Source organism: Melozone crissalis, unplaced genomic scaffold (assembly GCF_028551555.1).
Source record: "Melozone crissalis strain CALT ecotype California unplaced genomic scaffold, PUWL_Pcris_2 ptg000042l_1, whole genome shotgun sequence".
In the NCBI taxonomy this organism is placed as follows: Eukaryota; Metazoa; Chordata; class Aves; order Passeriformes; family Passerellidae; genus Melozone; species Melozone crissalis.
This window is the reverse complement of record NW_026535820.1, coordinates 41,142,366-41,162,607: the sequence shown is the minus strand read 5'-3', so window position 1 is coordinate 41,162,607 and position 20,242 is coordinate 41,142,366. Positions and strand designations below refer to the sequence as shown.

Genomic DNA, 20,242 nt, shown 5'->3' with positions numbered 1-20,242 from the left:
CCGGGCGCTCGGGAAGTTCCGCCGGGAAGCGGCGCCGGGAGAAGGCGGGTCCGCGCGTGCGCGCCGGGAGCACGCGGCCGCCGCGCGGTCCCTCCGGCCGGCCGGGAGCGGGAGCGGGGCGGGAGCGGCCGCTCTTCCTGACGGCGGGGCTGGTGGCGCGGCTCGGCCGCCGCCTGGCTGCCATGGGCCGCAGGGCGCGGGACCGCCGGCGGCAGCAGCAGCAGCAGCAGCGGCAGGAGCGGGGTGGCGGCGGCGGCGGTGGGGACCAGGCGGTGAGAGCCGGGCCGGGGGAGGTGAAGCGGGGCGGGGAGCGCCGGGGCCGCCGGGCTGACGGCGGCGATGCTTTTCGTCAGGGCTGGGCCGGCGGCTACCCCGAGATCGTGAAGGAGAACGAGCTGTTCGAGCGGTACTACCGGGAGCTGGGCATCGTGCCCGCCGGAGAGTGGGACGCGTTCATGGCGGCGCTGCGGGAGCCGCTGCCCGCCACGCTGCGCATCACCGGCTACCGCAGGTACGGCTGGCGCTCCCGGAGCCGCCGGCACACGGGGACGTGTCCCAGCCGCGGCAGGGGGGTGGAACTGCGCCGGCCTTGGGGCTCCTTCCAGCCCGGGCCGTGCTGTGATTCTGTGATTCTCCATCCGGTGTCCCTCCCGTGTCTCTCCATGCAGCCACGCCAGAGAGATTCTCCACTGCTTGAAGGAAAAGTACTTCCGAGAGCTGCGGGACCTGGAGGTGGACGGCCAAAAGGTCGAGATGCCGCAGTCGCTGAGCTGGTGAGTGATCTGGAGGCGAGATTAGACATTCTGCATGTTCCCATCAACCAGCCTGGCTCATCCGTCTATTTCTTCTGCCTCTGTTCTTTTCCCATCTCTTTTCCACCAGGTATCCTGAAGAGTTAGCGTGGCACACTAATCTGAGTAGAAAAATCTTACGCAAGTCCCCACAACTGGAAAAGTTTCATCAGTTTCTGGTTAGCGAGACAGAATGTGTAAGTTTTGGATAGATCTTGATTTTTTTTCCGGCATATCCTGAGCAATGCTTTATTGAAATACACCATGAAAGATGGAGACTCTACTTTTTCTCTCAGACATTGAATAGCTCAGAAGAATCTGCATTTTGTGGTGCAGTTGGCAGTGGTGCATCCAATGATTCTGGTGCATAACTGCAGCTACAAATATTTGCCTAAACTAATTGCATTTTTTTGCTGTTGTTGGGGATGTTAAAATGAGTCCCTGCAAAATGATCAGTTGCTGTTAGAAACCAAATGTTTAAACCTGGTAGAAAGTGCATGTATGGGCATGACAGCACTTAAATGATGGATGTTTGTTACTTGATTCGAGCCAGTTTCTCCTCTCTTTTGAGCAGAAACTGCAGAATTAATACAATTGGAGCAAATATGCAATTATTAGAAATTACAGTTGGGTGAGATACTGTGATTTTTTTTTCTTTTGTTAAATTCTAGCAGTATTTAGTCCTAAGTTTATAGTAGTGTGTTTCTGACTGCTTTGTTATTTTAATACATAACAATTTGAAAGTTTTATTGCAGAAGAAATGCGTTCTTTCATGGAATAAAAACAAATTGAATTTATTTTTTCCTTTCAAGGGAAACATCAGTCGTCAGGAGGCTGTTAGTATGATCCCACCTCTGCTGCTTAATGTTAGCCCTCATCATAAGGTAAGTCTAGAATATAATGTGTGCTAAAGTTTGTTCCCTGAAATTAGCTTAACTGAGCTACAAATCACAAGAGCAGTATCATGGCTGATACTCGGTTCTGTTTTGTGTTGGTACATTTCATGCTTTCTGCACATCAACAGCAACACTGAACTAATGTTCAGATCACAAAAACACTATCAGAGGAGCATCTCCTTTTTCAGCTGTGTGTAATACCCTGAAAGGAGCACTTAGATTTTATGCAGTTGGATAGTCTTATTTCCAAAGTGTAAGTGTGTTTAGCTACATCTGAGTTATGTATTCTTGCTGCAACCTGCTTTTAAAGTAAGATGACTGTTTTTAACTTCCTCTCTCCGTCACACTGTGAACAGATACAGTTTTCAAGATGCAAGTGATAATATTCCCTACCTCATAGATTTCACTCCTCTATGCCTTTTGAAGGAGCTGAAAAATTCTGCTCTATAAATAATCTGTTAGATGAAATATTTTGGGCGAGCTGAAACATGCTGTTGGTGGTGGCTAAACACTACAGGGTGCTAACTTTAACTGTAGTGTGTAAGGAGTGCCCATGGTATTTTCTTAGGGCATGCCATAGGAATGAAGATATCTGGTAGCAAACTTTCTGCTCTAACTTGGTGATGTTTTCATACTCTGTGCTTGTTTGCTGACTGAATCTGTCAGGCAGCCTCACTCTCTTAATCTGTTAAATTAACGAGCTAGTTGCCTTGCCATCTCAAGCAGCCATGCTGTGTTCTTCTTTCTTAAATTTTCATGCTGTATCTTAAATTTTTATGTTTATCAAACTTCTAACATGTGTTTTAAAGACTAGTTTGTACACAATTGTTTTTATATCAGCTGTACTTAGCATCTGTAACTTTTCACCTTTTTCCTCCTACTTTTCACCCCAACCCAGTGTATGACATCTATGGCTGTTTTATGTGAGGCAAGATCTATTCATCTCTTTTAAGTGAATAGTAAATTGAAATCTTGGTCCTGATGTGTCCCAGGTGTATTTTTATTTCTGTCTGGGATTGAACAGGTGGTGAACACATTCATCTTAACGTAAAACACAAATTGTGGGGATATTTTTGCACACACCTTACATTGTATATGATAAGCCAGCAGTATAAAGGCTTTATGTTGAATGTTTAATTTGGGTGAGTGTTGCAGTGTTTTCCAAAAACGCATGTAAGATTTCATAAATCAGGCTAAGAATAGGTTTTTGTCTCTCTTGTGCCAAAACAGCAAATGTTTAATGATATAATGATGCCCTGACTTGTCTTTTAGGGCCTTTCGTGGTCCTTAGTGCCTTAGTTTAGGAGCTGCTTGTTAGGACCAGAATTGCAGGTTACTTTTGCTTAGCTAGCATGTTCTGTATGTCACGTCTAACACGCTGATTCAGTGTTCCACAAGGATAATATTAATTTCCATTTCATTTTTAATCTATTTTTCCCATTTAATTTACCCCCACCATCAGTTTACTGGACAGTTTTAGAGTATGTTTAGTTTTAGAGTATATTTAGCCTTGTATATTCTTCATCATTTTTTGTACTTTGTTTTTTTCAAATTGGTGTTCAGAACAGTCATAATTCTACATATTCAAAAATACTTAATTTAAACAAGAACATAGTAAATTTCTCAAGTACTGAAAAAGTACAAGGCAGGAATTTGAAAAATTTTCTTATATTTGTAGATTCTAGATATGTGTGCTGCTCCTGGATCTAAGACTGCACAGCTCATTGAAATGTTGCATGCAGACATGAATGTTCCCTTTCCCAGTAAGTCTGGAAAACTAAATACTTGTGACTTGAAATTTCTGCTTTTTCTTGTAGTAGATTGTTTTTAATGTCACAGATGAGGAACTGCATTTTACTACATACTGAATTCCCCAAGGGGTTGTTATGAGATTAAAGGCACCCATTTGAAACTTCATGGACTTCCTTTGCTTGAAAAACAGACATGAATTATATGTATCTTTTCCGTTCAAACTACAGTACATGTGATTAGAGTTTAATTTCTGTACATAAATCAGGTTTACTTAGTAGATGGTAGCTCATGAGCCTCTGTGCTTTCATGGTATCCTGCAAACACTGGATTAAGCTGCTTTAGACTTAAAGAAATCATGATATTTATCATTTTTGTAAACTTCAGAGTCTTTATTTTTGTTTAGATGCTCACAGAAGATACTGCCCCCTGACACTGTAAAGTTGTAGAGAATGTGTGGATTCTTTCAGCATTGTACTGAAACTTTGCTGGTGTAGAGATTGTCTTTGGTGACAGTGGGGTTTTTTTCTGTTTTAGAGATTTTTCTTTGAGAAGTTGAAGGAGCCTTGGCTGTGTCTTACTGCCACAGGATGGGAGCTAAAACTCTTGAGACTGACACATCAGTTAACCTGCAATATGCTTTAAGTTATGCTCAGTAAGGGCTCCCCTATTCATGAGTCTTTTAAGTAAAAATCTTGTGAAAGGTTTACAGAACTCTCAGAGACAGGGTAATAAACTATGTAAAATTATTTATCTGTTGAATAGTAAAGCATTTTCCCACTATTTTATGTTCCCAGGTGGTTTTGTAATTGCCAATGACGTTGACAACAAGCGCTGCTATTTGCTGGTTCATCAGGCTAAGAGATTAAATAGTCCATGCATCATGGTGGTAAATCATGATGCCTCCAGCATTCCTAACCTTCAAATAGACATTGATGGAAGAAAAGAGATCCTCTTCTATGACAGGATTTTATGTGATGTCCCCTGCAGGTACCTTGCATGTGAACTTGAATACATGGATTTTACTGCTTTAAGTGTAATGCTAAATATTTTATGTTATTCAATTGTGCCTTTTAAGTAGATTAGTGAGTTAGGATGTATAGTTTGGAATGCTTTTTAAGTGTGGGGATACAGAATTGGTGTGAATTTCTTCATTCCAAGTGGTCCTTAAATTTGATCAGTTGAAGGGCTTCAAATTTTGACCTTATGTTCAGGACACTGAAATACAAAGGCAGTGAGGAAACAAAACAGCACAGTGTAGGAGAACTAGTTACAAGGGAGAGGGATTGCTGTTGTTGTGCTGCTGCAAATGACTTTGATATGGAAAGAGTCTTACACACAAATAATACAAATCTGTTTGACCTCTGTTGCAGTGGAGATGGAACCATGAGGAAAAACATTGATGTATGGAAGAAGTGGACAACACAAAACAGTTTGCAGCTCCATGGGTAAAAATGCTTATTGCACATCTGCACTTCTTTCATTTTTCTCTCCTTTTTCTATATCTTTAACATCTGCATATATTCACATGTTAATATATGACAAAGTGAAGACTAGGAAGAGTCATTTTTCTCTCAAATCAAGAGCTTAGTCCTATTGAGAGGAAGTGTAGGGTTTCAGATGTGAGGAGGGGAAGCATGTGAATCTAAATTGCTTGTATTGTTATGAATAGCTGTCATGGAAATACTCATTTAATTGATTTAGACAGGATAGCTAATAAAATGCAACAAATCACTTGGTTAGTATTCTTGGCATTTAGGCAGGTAAAATACTGCTAGAAAATAACAGTAAGTTGTAAAATTTATTAGTGATATTTTAAAGTCTTTAGGATTTTAGAGATCATACACAGTTTAGTTACCTGAGATGGATTTATGTAAACTGATGGTGAATGAGTACTTAGCCTAGTGCAGGCACATGGTAAAATGTACTGATTGAAAAGATTAAAAAAATCAGAACATTTTACTGTGTATTTTTAACAAGCTGAGGATACCATTGGTTAGTGTGACTCAGCTGACCTATGACTTCTTGGCAACTCATTCATTATTGCAGGTCTCATTTTGGTTGGAAGTATGCAGGTAGGGTCTAAACTCATGGTCCAGCTCAGTGATACCTTTCTCAGAAGGCCACTGCTATGTTATGTTGTCCATAATATTTGTAATATTGTAAGCTATGTTGTCCATAATACTTGTAATAGTCAGATTACTCCTCATTTTAACTGGATGTCTGAGAAGAGTCATATTTTAAGTGTTATTTTTCTAGAGTACTCCATAATAAAACCGATTGGGCACTAGAAAGAAAAAAATATGTTCAAAGTTATGCTGTGTTAGTGTTAATGTTGCTAATTGTTGCTTTAATGTAATAGGTGTCATTGTGAGTGTGTCTGCAGTATAGAGTGAACTAAGCTGACTTAGATCAGCACTGACTATAATTTGTGTACAGCTGTAGAACTCCACAAGTGCTGGCTTAGCCCATGGGGAGTTGTGTGACTGCAGTAAAGCTGTTTGTGTGTTCCTGAATGATAGCTGGCTAGACCAAGGGTGTTCTGTTAGTTTGCAGTTGAGAATTGCAACCCGTGGTGTTGAGCAGCTGGCAGAAGGCGGGAGAATGGTGTATTCCACGTGTTCCTTGAATCCCATCGAAAATGAAGCTGTGATCGCATCTCTGCTGGAAAAGAGTCAAGGTGAGAATGTGGGCTTGAACAGAGTGGGAAACTTTTTTTTTTTCCCCTCAACCCAAAAAAGGCTATGTGTATGATGGTACTAGTGATAATCTTAGTGTGGGTAATACGCTGCTACTTTGCACAACTATGGAAGTCTTTTTGTAACAATAGGATTTCATTAATGTTGCTATGAGCAGTCTTCTTAAATGGGAGTGAATCAGCTGCAAATACAAAACCTGAAGAGTTGTCTAAATGATGCAGAAGGCACTTCTGCAGATCAGTGGCATTCAGTCTCTGTTATCTGGCTCCCACTAGCTGCTTTCACTGTTTGGAATCCATGTCTGACATCTGTAATTCCTTTGGAAAACTCAGTGTGGAACGTTGCTGCTGTGCACTATAGGAGTAGAAAGCCTGGAGTGTAGTTAAGCAGTTAGAGCAAAGTAATTGTACACCAGTAGGTGGGAGTCACTGATACCTTTAGCATCCTTTGCCCCACATTTTGACATGCTTGGATTTTTAATGTGTTTAAACTCATGGTATTTTTTTTCGTTCTTGGCTTGAATGTGAAGGCTGAGGTTACAAGAGGTGGAAAAACTGAGATGAACTGGAAAGCTGCACTGCATCACTTTGTGATAGTAGGGTTCAGTAGCCCATTTAGTAGCTGGTGTATGCTGGTTTTTTTCTGAATTAATAACCTGAAATTTGGAAACATCTAATTGGATTTGGCATGAAAAGTTCCACAGACCTTTTAAAGTTGAGTCTTTTACAGAGCAGAAGCAGCTCTATTGCTCCTGGAGCTGCACTTAGTCTGGAAGTTGGTAGCTTGTTTTGTGTAATGTTTGCTTTGTGCCAGTAGCTATTCTGGCCCCAAATTATGCATGAAATTTCATTGTCTTAGAAACAGCACTTTAGCTAAAGTGCTTGCAGGTTAATTAGGAATTGTCTATGTAATTTCTACTCTCACTCTACTGTGCACTGGGGCAGCTTCATCTTATGTCCTGTGTTTGATGACTTCAATATAAGGAAGTCATTAAACTATTAGAGAGCATGCAAAGGAGGGCTGCAAAGATAATAAAGGGTTTACAGGAAAAGCCTGATGATGAGTGGCTGAGGTGACTTGTTCTGTTCAGCCTAGAGGAGACTGAGGGGACTCATTGCAGTCTGAACTTCCTCATGAAGGGAAGAGGAAGGGCAGGTGACCAGTGACAGGACCCATGGGAATGGCCTGTCAAGGGGGGCTTAGATTGGATATCAGATAAAGATTTTTCACCCAGAGGGTGGTTGGGCACTGGAACAGGCTCCCCAGGGGAGTTGTCACAGCTCAGCAGAGTTCCAGAAGTGTTTGGACAATGCTCTCAGGCGCATGGTGTGACTCTTGAGGAGTCCTGCAGAGGGCCTGAGTTGGACCCAATGGTCTTGGTAGGTCCAACCCAGTTTATTCTGTGAAAAGACATTCTTATTTAGAAGTGGTTTCTTTGGTAATCATAGACACGTTTCCAGGACATTACAGGATGCTTGGCTTATTGAAGGCCATAGTAAGCAAGCATTAATTTTAACAGTGACAGGATTGGAAAGCATTAAGATCTAGTTGGGATAGGAACTCAAAAGCAGTAGGATGTGGAGGCCAGCAATTGCAGCACCTGGGGGAAATTCAGTGCTTTGAAGGAAGGACTGGCTATGATGTTCAGATGTAGTCTCTGCCCATGGAGGTATTTTGAGGTGTACTTGGAGGCTGTGATGTGTCCCAGCAAGTGGATGTTATCCTTGGAATGTGAACACAGGTGTAGCTTAGGAAGGCAGCAGTAAAGAGGCAGTGCAGTGGTCTGCAAGGGGCATTGTACCTCAAGAATTAGTTCAGGTCAGTCCAGAAGGTTTGTTGGTAGTTGTAGCAGTGTTACCTTGCTGAAGCAGATGTGTGAAGATGAGAGGTTGCTTTCCCCTTAGGCATGAGGGAGTAGGGAGAAGGCCTTTTTGTACCATGTAGCAACTATTCGAAACTGTAGCACTTCTGGCAGACTCTTCAGTGCCTGATAAGTCTGATGGAGTCTTGGGACAACAACTGAAGTCATGCTGTAGGGAGGCAGGAGTATTCAAAGGATGGATACAAAACATCAAGTGTAATCACATTTGAGACATCATTTTTGAATTTTTCTATGAACTCATCTATCTCCTTTTCATTTATTTTAAAGACTTACTTAAGCTGTCACTGTAAGAGTAAATGGTTATAGTCATGTAGGACAGGTTGATAAATTGTGCACAACATGAGGAAAAACATACCTGACTGTTAAATATCTTAAATATTTAGAATCACAGAAAAGGAATGTTAAAAGTTATTATTTTTTAGGGAGATCACCTATTTAAGCAGTAAATTTTTATATAATTCCTTCCAGACTTTGGGCAGCTTGAAGATTTTATTCAGTAAATTAAGCTGTTGATGTTTCTTGTAGTAATTTGATATATTTTAGGCACATCGTCTTTTGTCATGCTAGTGTTAAACAGTTTTAGTTTGGAATTTTCCTTTCCGTTTTAGAAATAACATTCTCTTTCCTCTCTCATTGGAATATATTGAGATTGTAAGTCCTTGAAATTAGAATATTGTAGGCATTTCAGAAGTCTTAGTTATACTAAAAGTTATTCCCTGAAAAATACTTTAATGGTGTAGTAAATCCAAATGCTGAGTAAATGAGAATAAGAACTTCAATGATTCCATTGCTTAGAACACTCATGTTTAATGATACAGGTTGTAGAGTATTTCTCTGCAGCTGCTACGAAAATATCTAACCATTATATTTTGGGTAATTTATGGTTACATCTTATGTAGTTATTATTAACAGTTCTTCTCACCTTCTTTGTTAATGTAAGTGGTAGAAGTTGTATAGCATTTTATTTCTTGAAAGTTTTAAAAGGTACTATTTGTAAAATGGCTTAAAACTTTAAGGAAAACTATTTTTATAAAAGTTGATTGGCAACATAACTCTTAAATTCTGTTTTCAAAACATTTATGTTCTTGTGATTTCAGGTGCCTTAGAACTTGCTGATGTCTCTTCTGAGTTACCAGGTTTGAAGAGGATGCCAGGAATTACAAAATGGAAGGTACTTAACCTGATATGTTTGTTAAGTTCTGGATCTGTGGTAGAGTGTTAAATTAGGGAAATTCTGAAATGTAACATGTCACAAAATTAGGTTGAGCTGCATTAATGGCAGAGATTTGATGTTTAGGGGAGAGAGCTAAGCTGAAAGTCTTTGCAAGGGTAGGTTCTTTTCTCCTCATCTGCTCTCCCCTTATCTCTAGGTTTCTTTCCTCTGCCTCCTATACTTTATTGCTACAATTCCCTATTGTGTTGTGTGCATGTGGCCTGTAGGTGGCAACATAATTTCAACCACTTTTAATGTTAGCCATCCATCTCTGTCTTCAGGGTCCATGAATGTTAGATTCTACAGTGCTTCAGCTGATCCATTTATTTCATTTGGAAGTAAAAGCTGTGAAACTGTTTCTGCAAATAAGCTGTAAAGCCTGCAGTGATGGGACTAATCCTAGAATAGTAAGACCATCCTGTATTTTGTTCCAGGCCTTAAATTATTTCTGTTTTGGAAACAAACTAATAGGAAGGGGCAAAAAACCCAAAGCTGCTTCAGCTTGCCGTCAAGAGTATAGTCAAGAATAGTAGAAGGCCATTGTGGTAGTGGGGGAAGATACTGACTAAACTTAAGTTATGAATGCATCAGGTAGGTTTATGCCTGTGTACAGGCTAATGAACAAGATGCAGGGAATAAAGATTTGTATATGTTCTGCCACTGGAAATGCAGCTTAGAAACTAGTTGATTTTTTTCTTCTTACAGTTCCTAAAGTTTACACTGTATACTTGTACTTGAAGAATAAATGTAATGCATAACTGTGGCTCTGTGATTTTAATTTTACCTTTTTTTGGTACTCCATAAAGGCACTAAATATATATATTTATATAATGATCACTAAGGTATATTCTATTCCCTGTAGTATGTATTTCTCTGTTTGCAGTTGAAATATAAATCTCCCTAATAGGTTTTAAAAACTAGTCTGATAAAATGTGTTGAAAGTTTGCCAGACTTTCTTCAGACCTGATTTGCTGCTGCTGTATATTTTCATGCCTCACTGGCTAGCATGTCACTGTGGATGTATTTGCTTACTTTGCTGCTGTTTTTACTTGGTGTAGTCTTTTGTTCCCTGGTGCAGCATTTGTTTTCTAGGAGCTCTGTGATTGATTGCATTGAATATTCCTGAACATCAGTTGACTGTAAATCTCAGGGAACAGCAAAATCAAAAATAAGGTTTTGTTCAAGAGACACTTGGGTGCTTGGAAATAGCATTCAGTACTCCCTTCTTAAGCCAGATGATGAGTGAACTCAACTGAATTAGTTTGGGCTTGAAGGAAGACACCTTTTAGACTCCAGATTTGGTCATCTGTTCCTGCAACACTTTTACTCTTCCTTCTGCTCTAACAGGTGGTCAGTAAAATGTGCAATAGAGAAGAGTTCAGAGTGTTCTTTGGTGCTTTGTTGTTCTACCAGTCACACCCACCTACCAGTTAGGCTGGTAAACCAAAACTGAACAGCACAGGACTGATATGCAGTTTTTCTGGTAAAAGCAAAATAGGTTTTTTTTAGACTTTGGTTATTTATCAGTCCTATTGTTGATTTTTCTCAAGCTTGAGTCGTGACTTCCAAAGAAGAGCTGTTCAGAAGTACAGTCTGTCTTGTCTCCATCTAGCACTATGAAATGTAGCATATTTTGACTTGAAATACTAATTCTGAAAGTACAGTAATTTCTATTTCAGGAAATGTAGAAAGGCACAAGGTGTGATCTGATCAGTTTCTGAGAAGTGCCAGACTTCATGATGCTGAAATCTGCATTCCAAAGTTCTTAGTGAAATTGTAGTCTAGATAAATGTTTCATTTCAGTTTCCACTAGAGCACTTGATTAAACTTTCAAGACAATCAGAGTAAGATGCATGAAACTGCTTCACCATACTTGCCAGTCCTGAAGTTGCCATCACTGCAACTGCTTTACTTTGTTGCCGTAATAACAAAAGTGGGCCTTCATTTCAGTGATTAATTTTAGGCATTTGCCCTGTGCATCCCCATTCAGGACCCTTCTTACAGCTTTAGCATCCAGTACAAAACCAGGCATCTAGGGCTCTGAAGTCAAATTTTCCCTGGCTTATTTTTTCACTTTGGTATCCTTGCTTAAAGAGCATTCAGAATGCCTTCCTGTAAGAGTTATGGCTCTAACCTTCTGCTTGTATCTTAAGAGTTCATCAAAAGCTTTGACCCTTAGCCAGACTGAGGTGATGTTATGTCTACACAGTGTCTTAGAGCAGATCTGTAGATAAGTTTTGAGTTCTAAGTAAAGGTACAGGTGCTAGAAAATTCATGGAGATGTTTCTTCAGCAGCTCTCCACAAACACATCTCTGTCAGTGACTTGTATATGTCCGTGTCAGGCAGCTTTCTGCCTACCAAGCTGTTGTGTTGCACTCCTGCATATTTCTTACATAATGAAATTGGGATTCTTCAGTTTTGATCTTTGCTAGACTGCAGTAGCTCTTTTCCCTTGTATACTGCTTGGAAACTGCCTATAACACAGTGCTTCACAGCCAATCTCAAGGGAAAAAAGGAGCAGTGTCTTAAATCTGATGGCTTCCTGATCTTACATATTCTTACATATTCCACTGTCCTTCCACTGGATTTTGGTGGTTCACATGTTTTAGCAGGTTAACAGAAATCTTTGCAGTTGATTCAGCATCAATCTGCACTTTGTATGCTTTATTTTAGAAGTATATGAAGTGGAGCAAAGAGCTGCAGCTGGCAAGAATCTCCTCCTCTGAAGCGTACATGTACAATGCACAAAGAAACAATACACTTTAAAGAACTTAATTTTCTGTACCAGAGAATAACTTCTTTATTTGGTGTCTGAACCTTGGTTTGCAAGTATTTTAATTAAAACTTGTAAAATAGTGACCTATATTCTTCACTGAATTTATATTTACCCCTTTGAAGGTGATGTTGAAAGATGGGCAGTGGTTTGAGGAGTGGAAAGATGTGCCTTCAAATAGACAAACACAAATACGTCCTACTATGTTTCCAGTGAAAGATGAAGAGAAGCTAAAGGCAATGAACCTGGAGCGCTGGTAAGTTTCCCCAGAGTGAATCTTAGGAGGATTTGATGTCACATGTATGGTTGTGGATAAATTATAATTAGGTCAGATTAGGAATGTGTAGGTTTGAGTATATTTTGATTGCTTCATATGTAATGGCAGTGCACAATATTTTAACTCCAGTGGATCAGGAGAAGTTACTGCAAGTTGTGTAAGAGGAATAAGTGCTCACGTGAAAAGCTCAAATTCTTTGCATCCAATAGAGATAAACAGTCAAAATTACTGAAAAAGTATGTAAAACTTTAACATATTGACAGTGTGACTTACTTGCTTTTAAAGGCTTTCCACAGCTATTCTAAAAATATTGTTTAGAAATGAGTCATTAAAGCTCAAGTGTGAACAGTGAATGAATGTGTTGTGTTGATGCAAGTAATTTTGCCACAATGCTCTATTTATATTCTGTTTCTAGTTTGATAAATTAAATCTGCACAATCCTACTTATCCTGAAAGTAAGTATAAATGTGAGCCTTCTAGTGTTTTGTGATTATAAATGCAGCAATGAATGTGCTGCAACATTTTTTTTATTTTCTCTCTAGTCTTAGGATATTGCCACATCACCAGAACACAGGTGGCTTCTTTGTGGCTGTGTTAATAAAAAAGTCTCCAATGCCATGGAATAAACGTCAGCCTAAGGTAACTTCCTTTATATTATCTAAAATGTAAATTGCTAATAATGTTTCAGGCTTTGTTTTTGAGTTTGCACGTAATAGAAAACGTACTATAACTGTTCTGTATCTGCCCGTCAGTTATAGTTCAGTGTGTCAATTAAAAATAAATTCCTAAATCCATGAAGTACTGAAGAAGTGCATATGAAAAAAACATGAAAACTTTTAAAATAGAAAAAAAAAATGAAAAGAAAGGGGATTTTGAAATGGTAGTAAAATAACAAGCTAAATCTTGACCCTAAAATTAAGGCTTTGAAAGAATTACAGAAGATTATATCGGATAGCTAAAGCTGTCACTTCCTTCAGCTGTGTGTGGTCCCCTGCTAAAAGGCTTTTTTCTGCTGTGTTGTAAGCTAATTCTGATGTCAGTTTATCTCACTCTGTGGCTGGTTGCTCAGGAGTGATTCACTAGCAGATTAGCAGATCAGCAGCACAGGGAATGGATGTAAAACTGTTTGGAGCAGCAGCTTCAGCCATCTGACTTTAATCCATTTGTTGTCAATTGTCTTTAAAACCCTGTCAACAGGGTTTTAAGTTGATGTGATTTATTTGATCTCTTAGATTGTCATGTCTGTGAGAACTTCTGTTGTGAATCCCTTTTAGGTGTTTATTTGATTTGCTTCATTAGAACAACTTATGAGTAAAATGTATGTGGCAATAGAGGAGCAGCATTTATTCAGAAGTAAACACCCTCCAAATAGTTTTATGATGTTCTAAGTTAAAACATTGTAGCACTCTTACAGAAGGTGTGCAGCAGCAGGATGCATGTGTCATTTTGAGTGTTAGGAGGAAAACAGCAGATCCTGTTTTAAAAATCTGAGGGCTTGAATGTGATTTTGTAGATGGTACAGAAATAGCTTTCTTGGACAGTTGGTATGAAACTGTCCAGATCAGTACTGGAGGTAAATGCAATTTATAGGGGTATCTTGATCTAGTAATCAGATTAACTCCCTGAATGGATCTGTTTAAGCACTTGCATACAAATTGACAGGAATTAAGCACATACAAAGAGAACATAGGTGCCTTCTGTTACAAGCTGGATGCTACTTTTGCTGTTTTGAAAATACTGTAATTTGAAATAGGTTCATCAGAAATTACCACAAAGAACAGGAGATACTGAAGTGACAGCAGCTAATTCAGGTAATGGTTCTGACTGTATTATTGAAGAACCAACACTTGCTGAAAATGAAGAGTCTAAGAAAATCAAAGAATTGCAGAATTTGGACACTGAGCAGAGTAAAAAGGAAGGAGTATGCGGGTAAGGACCATGTCTAAGTATTTGTCCTGTGACAGCTCTGCAATTCCTGAGTATTCTGTAGTTTTTTTGTAATTTAGAAGTCAATCAAAAAAATTAATGAATTCATTCAGTTGTCTTGCATTTCCACGTTTTCTGTCTTGTCTGTGTTCCATTCAGCAAGTTTGGAAAATAACCAGTTTTCTTATTAGCATTTGTTAAGTCTGTTAATACTTTCTTCTCTGTTAAGGGAAAAAATACTTTCAGAAGTTGGAAGATCTGTATTGCCTTCACAATCATTTCATCAGAAATCTCTGTTTACTTGTTTTTGTGCACTCTGTTTCCAAGCACTGCTTGACTTCCTTATTTTAACAAGTTAAATTGTGTGTTGTGTTAGTCAAGCACAAGAAAATGCCAGTATTCTCTTTGGCATACTGTTTTTACAATAAGCCAAGCATTGACTAAATGAACTGAATATACTGATTTTAAAGCAAGTGAAATTTACAATGCAATGTTATTTCCTTTTTAGACCTCCACCATCTAAAAAAATGAAGTTGTTTGGTTTTAAAGAAGACCCCTTTGTGTTTCTCCCTGAAGATGATCCATTGTTCATTCCTATCCAGTAAGAAAAAAGATGTGTCTGTTTTGGCAGTAAGATTCCTATTAGTTCAGGGATGTTAATAGTTCAAGTTTGGTTCATTACAAAGGATGGGTCTCGTTGGTCTTGCATAACAGCTTTTGCCTGACTTTGCACCAGGGCCCCCTCTCCTCAACACTTAAATGAAAATAGTCAACTAGAGTTTGCACTGGAAATTTTCCAGTGTGTCTCAGTGTCTATAACAGCTTGTCTTTTCTGATGTCATGCAGCTTAGAAAGTCTAATCTTTGTGTTCTGAAGCCAGAGAGCTAAGTGCTTGCAGAGATAGCTGGAGGAAATGGGCTAAACCATGCATTTTGAGTATGTGATTTTATTGCTCAGTTAATCAAAACAAGTATTATGGCCACAGGAAGTTTTATGCATTGGACCCATCATTTCCCAAGATGAATTTACTGACTCGAACTCAAGAAGGAAAAAAGAGGCAGCTGTACATGGTTTCTAAGGAGCTAAGGAATGTGCTTCTGAACAATAGTGAGAAGATGAAGGTATGGTTCATAAGCATCAGTGTATATCTCCTTGAACTTGCCAAGTGTACTGTTTACATAGAGGATTAGCCCTCTGACAGGCTGTATTTTTTTTAAGTCTAGATTAATGTTTCCTCTCTGTCCCTCCTGTGTTAGAGATGAAAAGTTGACTCTGAGAGGAAAATAACATTCTCTGAGATGAAAATCAGTACATATTTGGTGGATGAAAGAGAACTTAAAAGTAGAGAGAGGGAATATATGTGCTGTGTGTGTGCCAGCATTTTTATGTAGTCTTCAGGTAACTTTACATGTTTACATTGACAATGTTCTATTTATCACTCTCTTAATTATAAAAGTATTAAGAGCTTTGAAAGCCAAACAAAAAGATAAGTTCAGCTGAGATATTTACTGGCTGTGTTACACAAGGATATTGTTTTAAAGTAATTTTAACAATTAAGCATTTTGAAAGTTCACTAAGCTGAGTGATAATGGGATAATAAATAGGTTTTTTTGTGAATAGGGGGAATTTTTTTTATGATTCCCTGTGGAAAATGTCTTGCAAATGCTAAAGATTTGTCTCAAAAGTCATTGTGTAATTTAGGTTGGAATGAGGTTATGTAGTCCAGCTTCCTTCCTACATCAAACAGAGCTGACTTCAAAGCTAGATCAGATACATTCTGGGGCCTCATCCAGTCAAGTCTTGAAAATTTTTGAGGATAGTCAGTACATCTTTGCAACAAATCTTTGAGATGGATAAACAATTATTCTTTTATCCCCTATGCAGGACATGGCTACATAACTGATAAAATTTTAAGAAACTGTGCATTATGTTAGGTAGTGAGGCTTTGAGTACCACAAAGAATAGATTGTGTCCGAATAATAATCACTTGTACATTTTTGAAATCCTATCCTTGATTGGCTTTCCCAGAATCACACAGAAAATTCTTACTCAACCTAAAATTAAAATTAGATATTAGTAGTTTGTTGCCCTCTTTAAAACTGCCCTTCCTTACACTGTACAGTTTTCAATATGAAAAGGAGTAAGAGGCACTTTATGTTGAGGGAGCGTCACATTTTTGTAGCAGGAGTTCCTTTTTCCATTGAATAAGTTTTCACATTAATTCAGTATTGAGTGCAAATGAACTTTTATTTGGAGAGTTGAGGAACAAACAAGGTCAGAGTGGTAATTTAGAATTTATGCTCCCTACTGATGTTTATTGGTTTGCTGTTTGCAGGTTATCAACACAGGGATAAAAGTCTGGTCTCGCAACAGTGATGGTGAACAGTTTGGATGTGCATTCAGATTAGCACAAGAGGTAATTGCATAGCACTGTGCTCTCAAAGGAGATACTTTGGTTTCCTCGAGAGCCTCATAAGACAGCTGGCATTAACTTTGTCAGATTAATGGTAATTGACATTTTCAGTATGGTTTCAATTTTTTTTTTCTGGTATTAGGTAAAGTGCATACTGTTTTTAACATTTTTCCTTCAGAAATCAGTGGTTAAATTTTGAAACAATTGTCTTTATTTATTAAACAGGGCATTTATACTCTGTACCCATTCATTCATGCAAGGATTATAAATGTCTGCATAGAAGATGTCAAAATTCTGCTAACCCAGGAAAATCCATTCTTAAGTAAATTTAGCAGTGAAACACAGAAGAAAGTCAAAGATATGGGTAAGCCTGCTAATTTTGCTGTCACAAAATTATTTTTCTTCTTTTTACAGAAGGCTATAAAATCCTGTAGCATAAATTGTGTTTCCTAAAAATTTGGACTAAATGTATCTTAAATATACTTGTTAGGTAAGTAAGCATTATTGAAGGCCAGTGTGCTGCTAGAAATTGTAGTCCTTTCTGATTGCAACCTCTAAGGTTTTTGAGCTTTAGAGAACAGAAGAATTGCCAAACCTTTGACTTCTGCAAAGTAGTGCTGTGAGGCAGCATTTAAAATATCTGATGAACAAAGATTTTATTTGTGCTTCTAGTTTTTCTACTTGTTAATGCTCCAGTTGAAACTGTTTGTCATCTGCAATTGCTTGTCATGACCTTATGTATCAAATATAGTTCCTCAGATTTGATTTTCTTATATATGGGAAGCGATGTCTACTCGTATTAAACTTTTAATTTCCTCTACACTGGATGCTTAAAGATATGAAAATTGGTTTTCAGCCTTTTGCTATTGTTTTATCTACAATTCATTGCTGATCCTTGTACTTCCATGTTTGATTAAACAAAATGGGAAGAAAAAAATGTTCTGAAGTTTGGTCTGGCATACTCTTACGTTCATTTTAATTAATTAAAAGTTTTCTGCTAGATTCACTGAGTGACTCAATCTACTGTGTGGATTTTGTATTTTAATTTGTTTGTTTGAGATTTTGGAGGAGCCAATCGCATCTGAGACTATGTAAATACTTTGGTTTGAAAAAAAAGGGAATAAAATCTGGTATTGTTCAGTGTATTGATGTGGATAACTGTTAACCGTGTCATGCTCTGTGTTTGTCTAAAAACTTGTTTTCTTGAACATTTCCAGATTACAGTCATTGTATCATTGTAGCAAGTAACACATCTGTTTTGTTTTGTTCCCTGTAGCGATGGGAAGTATAGTTCTGAAGTATGACCCAGACCCTGAGTAAGTAGATGTGTTGCTTTCCATTTATGCACTCCTAAGACCTGGACAAGAATTTATTTTCACTCAGCAAAAACAGAAGTAGAGCATAGAGATGCAGCGAGGGAAACAGTAAAGCCATATAGGATATGGAGAATAAGACAGGAAAATAAGTTGTCTTGTCTGTGAATTCTTAGAGCAAGCATAGAATTTGGCTTCATAAAGAAGAGCTGGTAGTTGTGCCAGAGATCAGCAGATCTGCAGAATCTGCATGTGATTTCTTTCTTTGTTTCCCAGTAAAGTCCAGCATTTGGAATGGAAAAAGTTACTTTTTATTGTTCCTTTTTGTGGACAAAGTAACTTTTGTGGACAAAACTCTTGAGAATTTTCTTAATGTAACCTTTCATTTTGCTGTTCCTTGCATTAGTTTTCAACCCAGAGCCAGAAAATTATTTTGCTTGTTGCAAAAACTGAACAGCATTGAGTTTCTGAGATTTTGGCTTGCATGCTTGCTTGTAGACAAGCAGGTGTCTGTGTAGGTGTTGAAGTTAAGAACAATGTACTTTCATCTTCTGTGAATAGTTACAAAATGCATTCAGTGTTAGAGCAGAATTGGTGTATGGTTATAAAATGAAGTTCTGAAGGTGAACTTTCTCATAATTGACTGAACTTAACTGCTTGTTTGTAGAAAACCTCATGAGCTTCAGTGTCCAATAGTGCTGTGTGGTTGGCAAGGGAAGACATCACTGCGTGCCTTTGTGCCCAAGAATGAGAGACTTCATTACCTGAGGATGATGGGAGTTGAAGTGTTTAAAGCAAAGAGGAAAGAGGAGGACGTGGAAGACAAAACTGAGGAAGAAGTTCAACACAGACTGGTGCAAGCAGAGGAAAAAATGGATGTGGAAGATAAAGAACATGATTTAGTCCCAAAAATGGAAGCAGAAATAGGTGAAGAGTCTTCCCAGAGTCCTGTCAAAAGCAGTGCTATGGAAATAGAAAATAAAATTGAGGATTTAGATCAATCTAGTAAAAATGCCAACAGTCATGTAAGCCAGGAAGGCAAAGACACGGATGCGAGTAATGGGAAAGATTAGGTTTCTTTCTGTATTACTTGGCAGCTTCCATGAGGCTCACATCCAGACTTTTGCTTTTAGCATGAAACTGTATTTTAAAATTTGGTCAGAATTGGATGTTCTTCTTTTAAAGTTTCACCTATTTTATATTTTAAATGAAAGCTATAAAGAGATTTCTCTTCAAGTGTGTCTTCTTTTCACCATTTTAAATTCCTTTTTATTGGTGGGTTTGTGTGTCTGTTGCTGGCAACAGACCAGGCACCAGTAAAATCTCAAGTCTGTATTTTTAATGCAAGAGTGGTATGCACAAATGCACTGCACATGTGTAACTGGTCAAAAATTCCTTCAGAAGAAAAACCTGGGGTTCCATTCAAAGCACAGATTCCAAAAACATTTTTTCTCCTATGATTGCTTATCCCACCTACCGCCCAATCTGGTTACTGTTGATAACTGCAGCTTCTTTAAAGGGTAAGAGAATCAGTGTATCCATACAAGGGCACATACAGGATATCTGACTGACAACATGGTGCATGGTTATTCAGAAGAAAACCATGTCCAGCATCCTGGGGAAAAAAAAATCCACTTTATCAGAAACTGATGTCTGAGGTTCTTCTTCAGAGTGATTAATTGCTTGACAGACTGAGCTAGTAATTACTGTTAGCCAGACCTTCAGGTGTGCTGAGTGTGCCTCAGACTCACTCCTGTCTTGAAATGTGCCTGGGAAGAGTCTGTGACCATCACTGAAATCTGCTGTGGTCATCTGTTCCTCTGTCAGTTCTAGTGAGAGTCATCTCTGATTTTTGTAAGATAACTTGTTTATAGCTGAAATAATAGTTTAAAAGAAAAAGCATAGTGGTATATATGTTTTTGTATAGTAGATGTTTAAAAGGTTATTTAGGTCTAGAAGGGTATATATGTTTTTGTATAGTAGATGTTTAAAAGGTTATTTAGGTCTAGAAGGGTAATTTATTTAATCTGACTTTAAAAAAAGTTGGCTACCTCAGAGACTTGGAATATAAATTCCGTCCTTTGTGGCTTAGTTTCAGCAGTGCTCTCTCTGTACTTCTGTCAAGTTGTCAAAAGGAAAATGACCAGCAGTACGAGGTATTGTCCTCTAGGACCATAGTGATGCAGATACTTGTTATGCTTGTCAAGCAGAATTTTACCATGTCTGTTTTTATTGATGAAGTCTTATGTGGCTTGGATCATTTGCTGTACCTTGCTACAACAGACTTTTTGATGTCTGCCCTTGAACTA

The 20,242-nt window shown here is 38.4% G+C and overlaps 1 protein-coding gene across 1 annotated transcript; it reads left to right on the top strand.

Annotated features, from left to right (window-relative positions):
- Nucleotides 1-182: 182 nt before the first annotated feature.
- NSUN2 (NOP2/Sun RNA methyltransferase 2) lies at nucleotides 183-19,158 on the top strand. Its single transcript, XM_054285447.1, has 19 exons — nucleotides 183-194; nucleotides 300-511; nucleotides 669-773; nucleotides 883-988; nucleotides 1,604-1,675; nucleotides 3,366-3,450; nucleotides 4,234-4,426; nucleotides 4,810-4,884; nucleotides 5,986-6,116; nucleotides 9,115-9,188; nucleotides 12,130-12,260; nucleotides 12,824-12,920; nucleotides 14,035-14,210; nucleotides 14,716-14,808; nucleotides 15,193-15,328; nucleotides 16,543-16,623; nucleotides 16,846-16,984; nucleotides 17,897-17,936; nucleotides 18,601-19,158. Exons 1-19 carry the CDS (start codon nucleotides 183-185, stop codon nucleotides 19,004-19,006), a joined length of 2,364 nt encoding a protein of 787 aa, XP_054141422.1. The 3' UTR covers nucleotides 19,007-19,158.
- The last annotated feature ends 1,084 nt before the right edge of the window (nucleotides 19,159-20,242 follow it).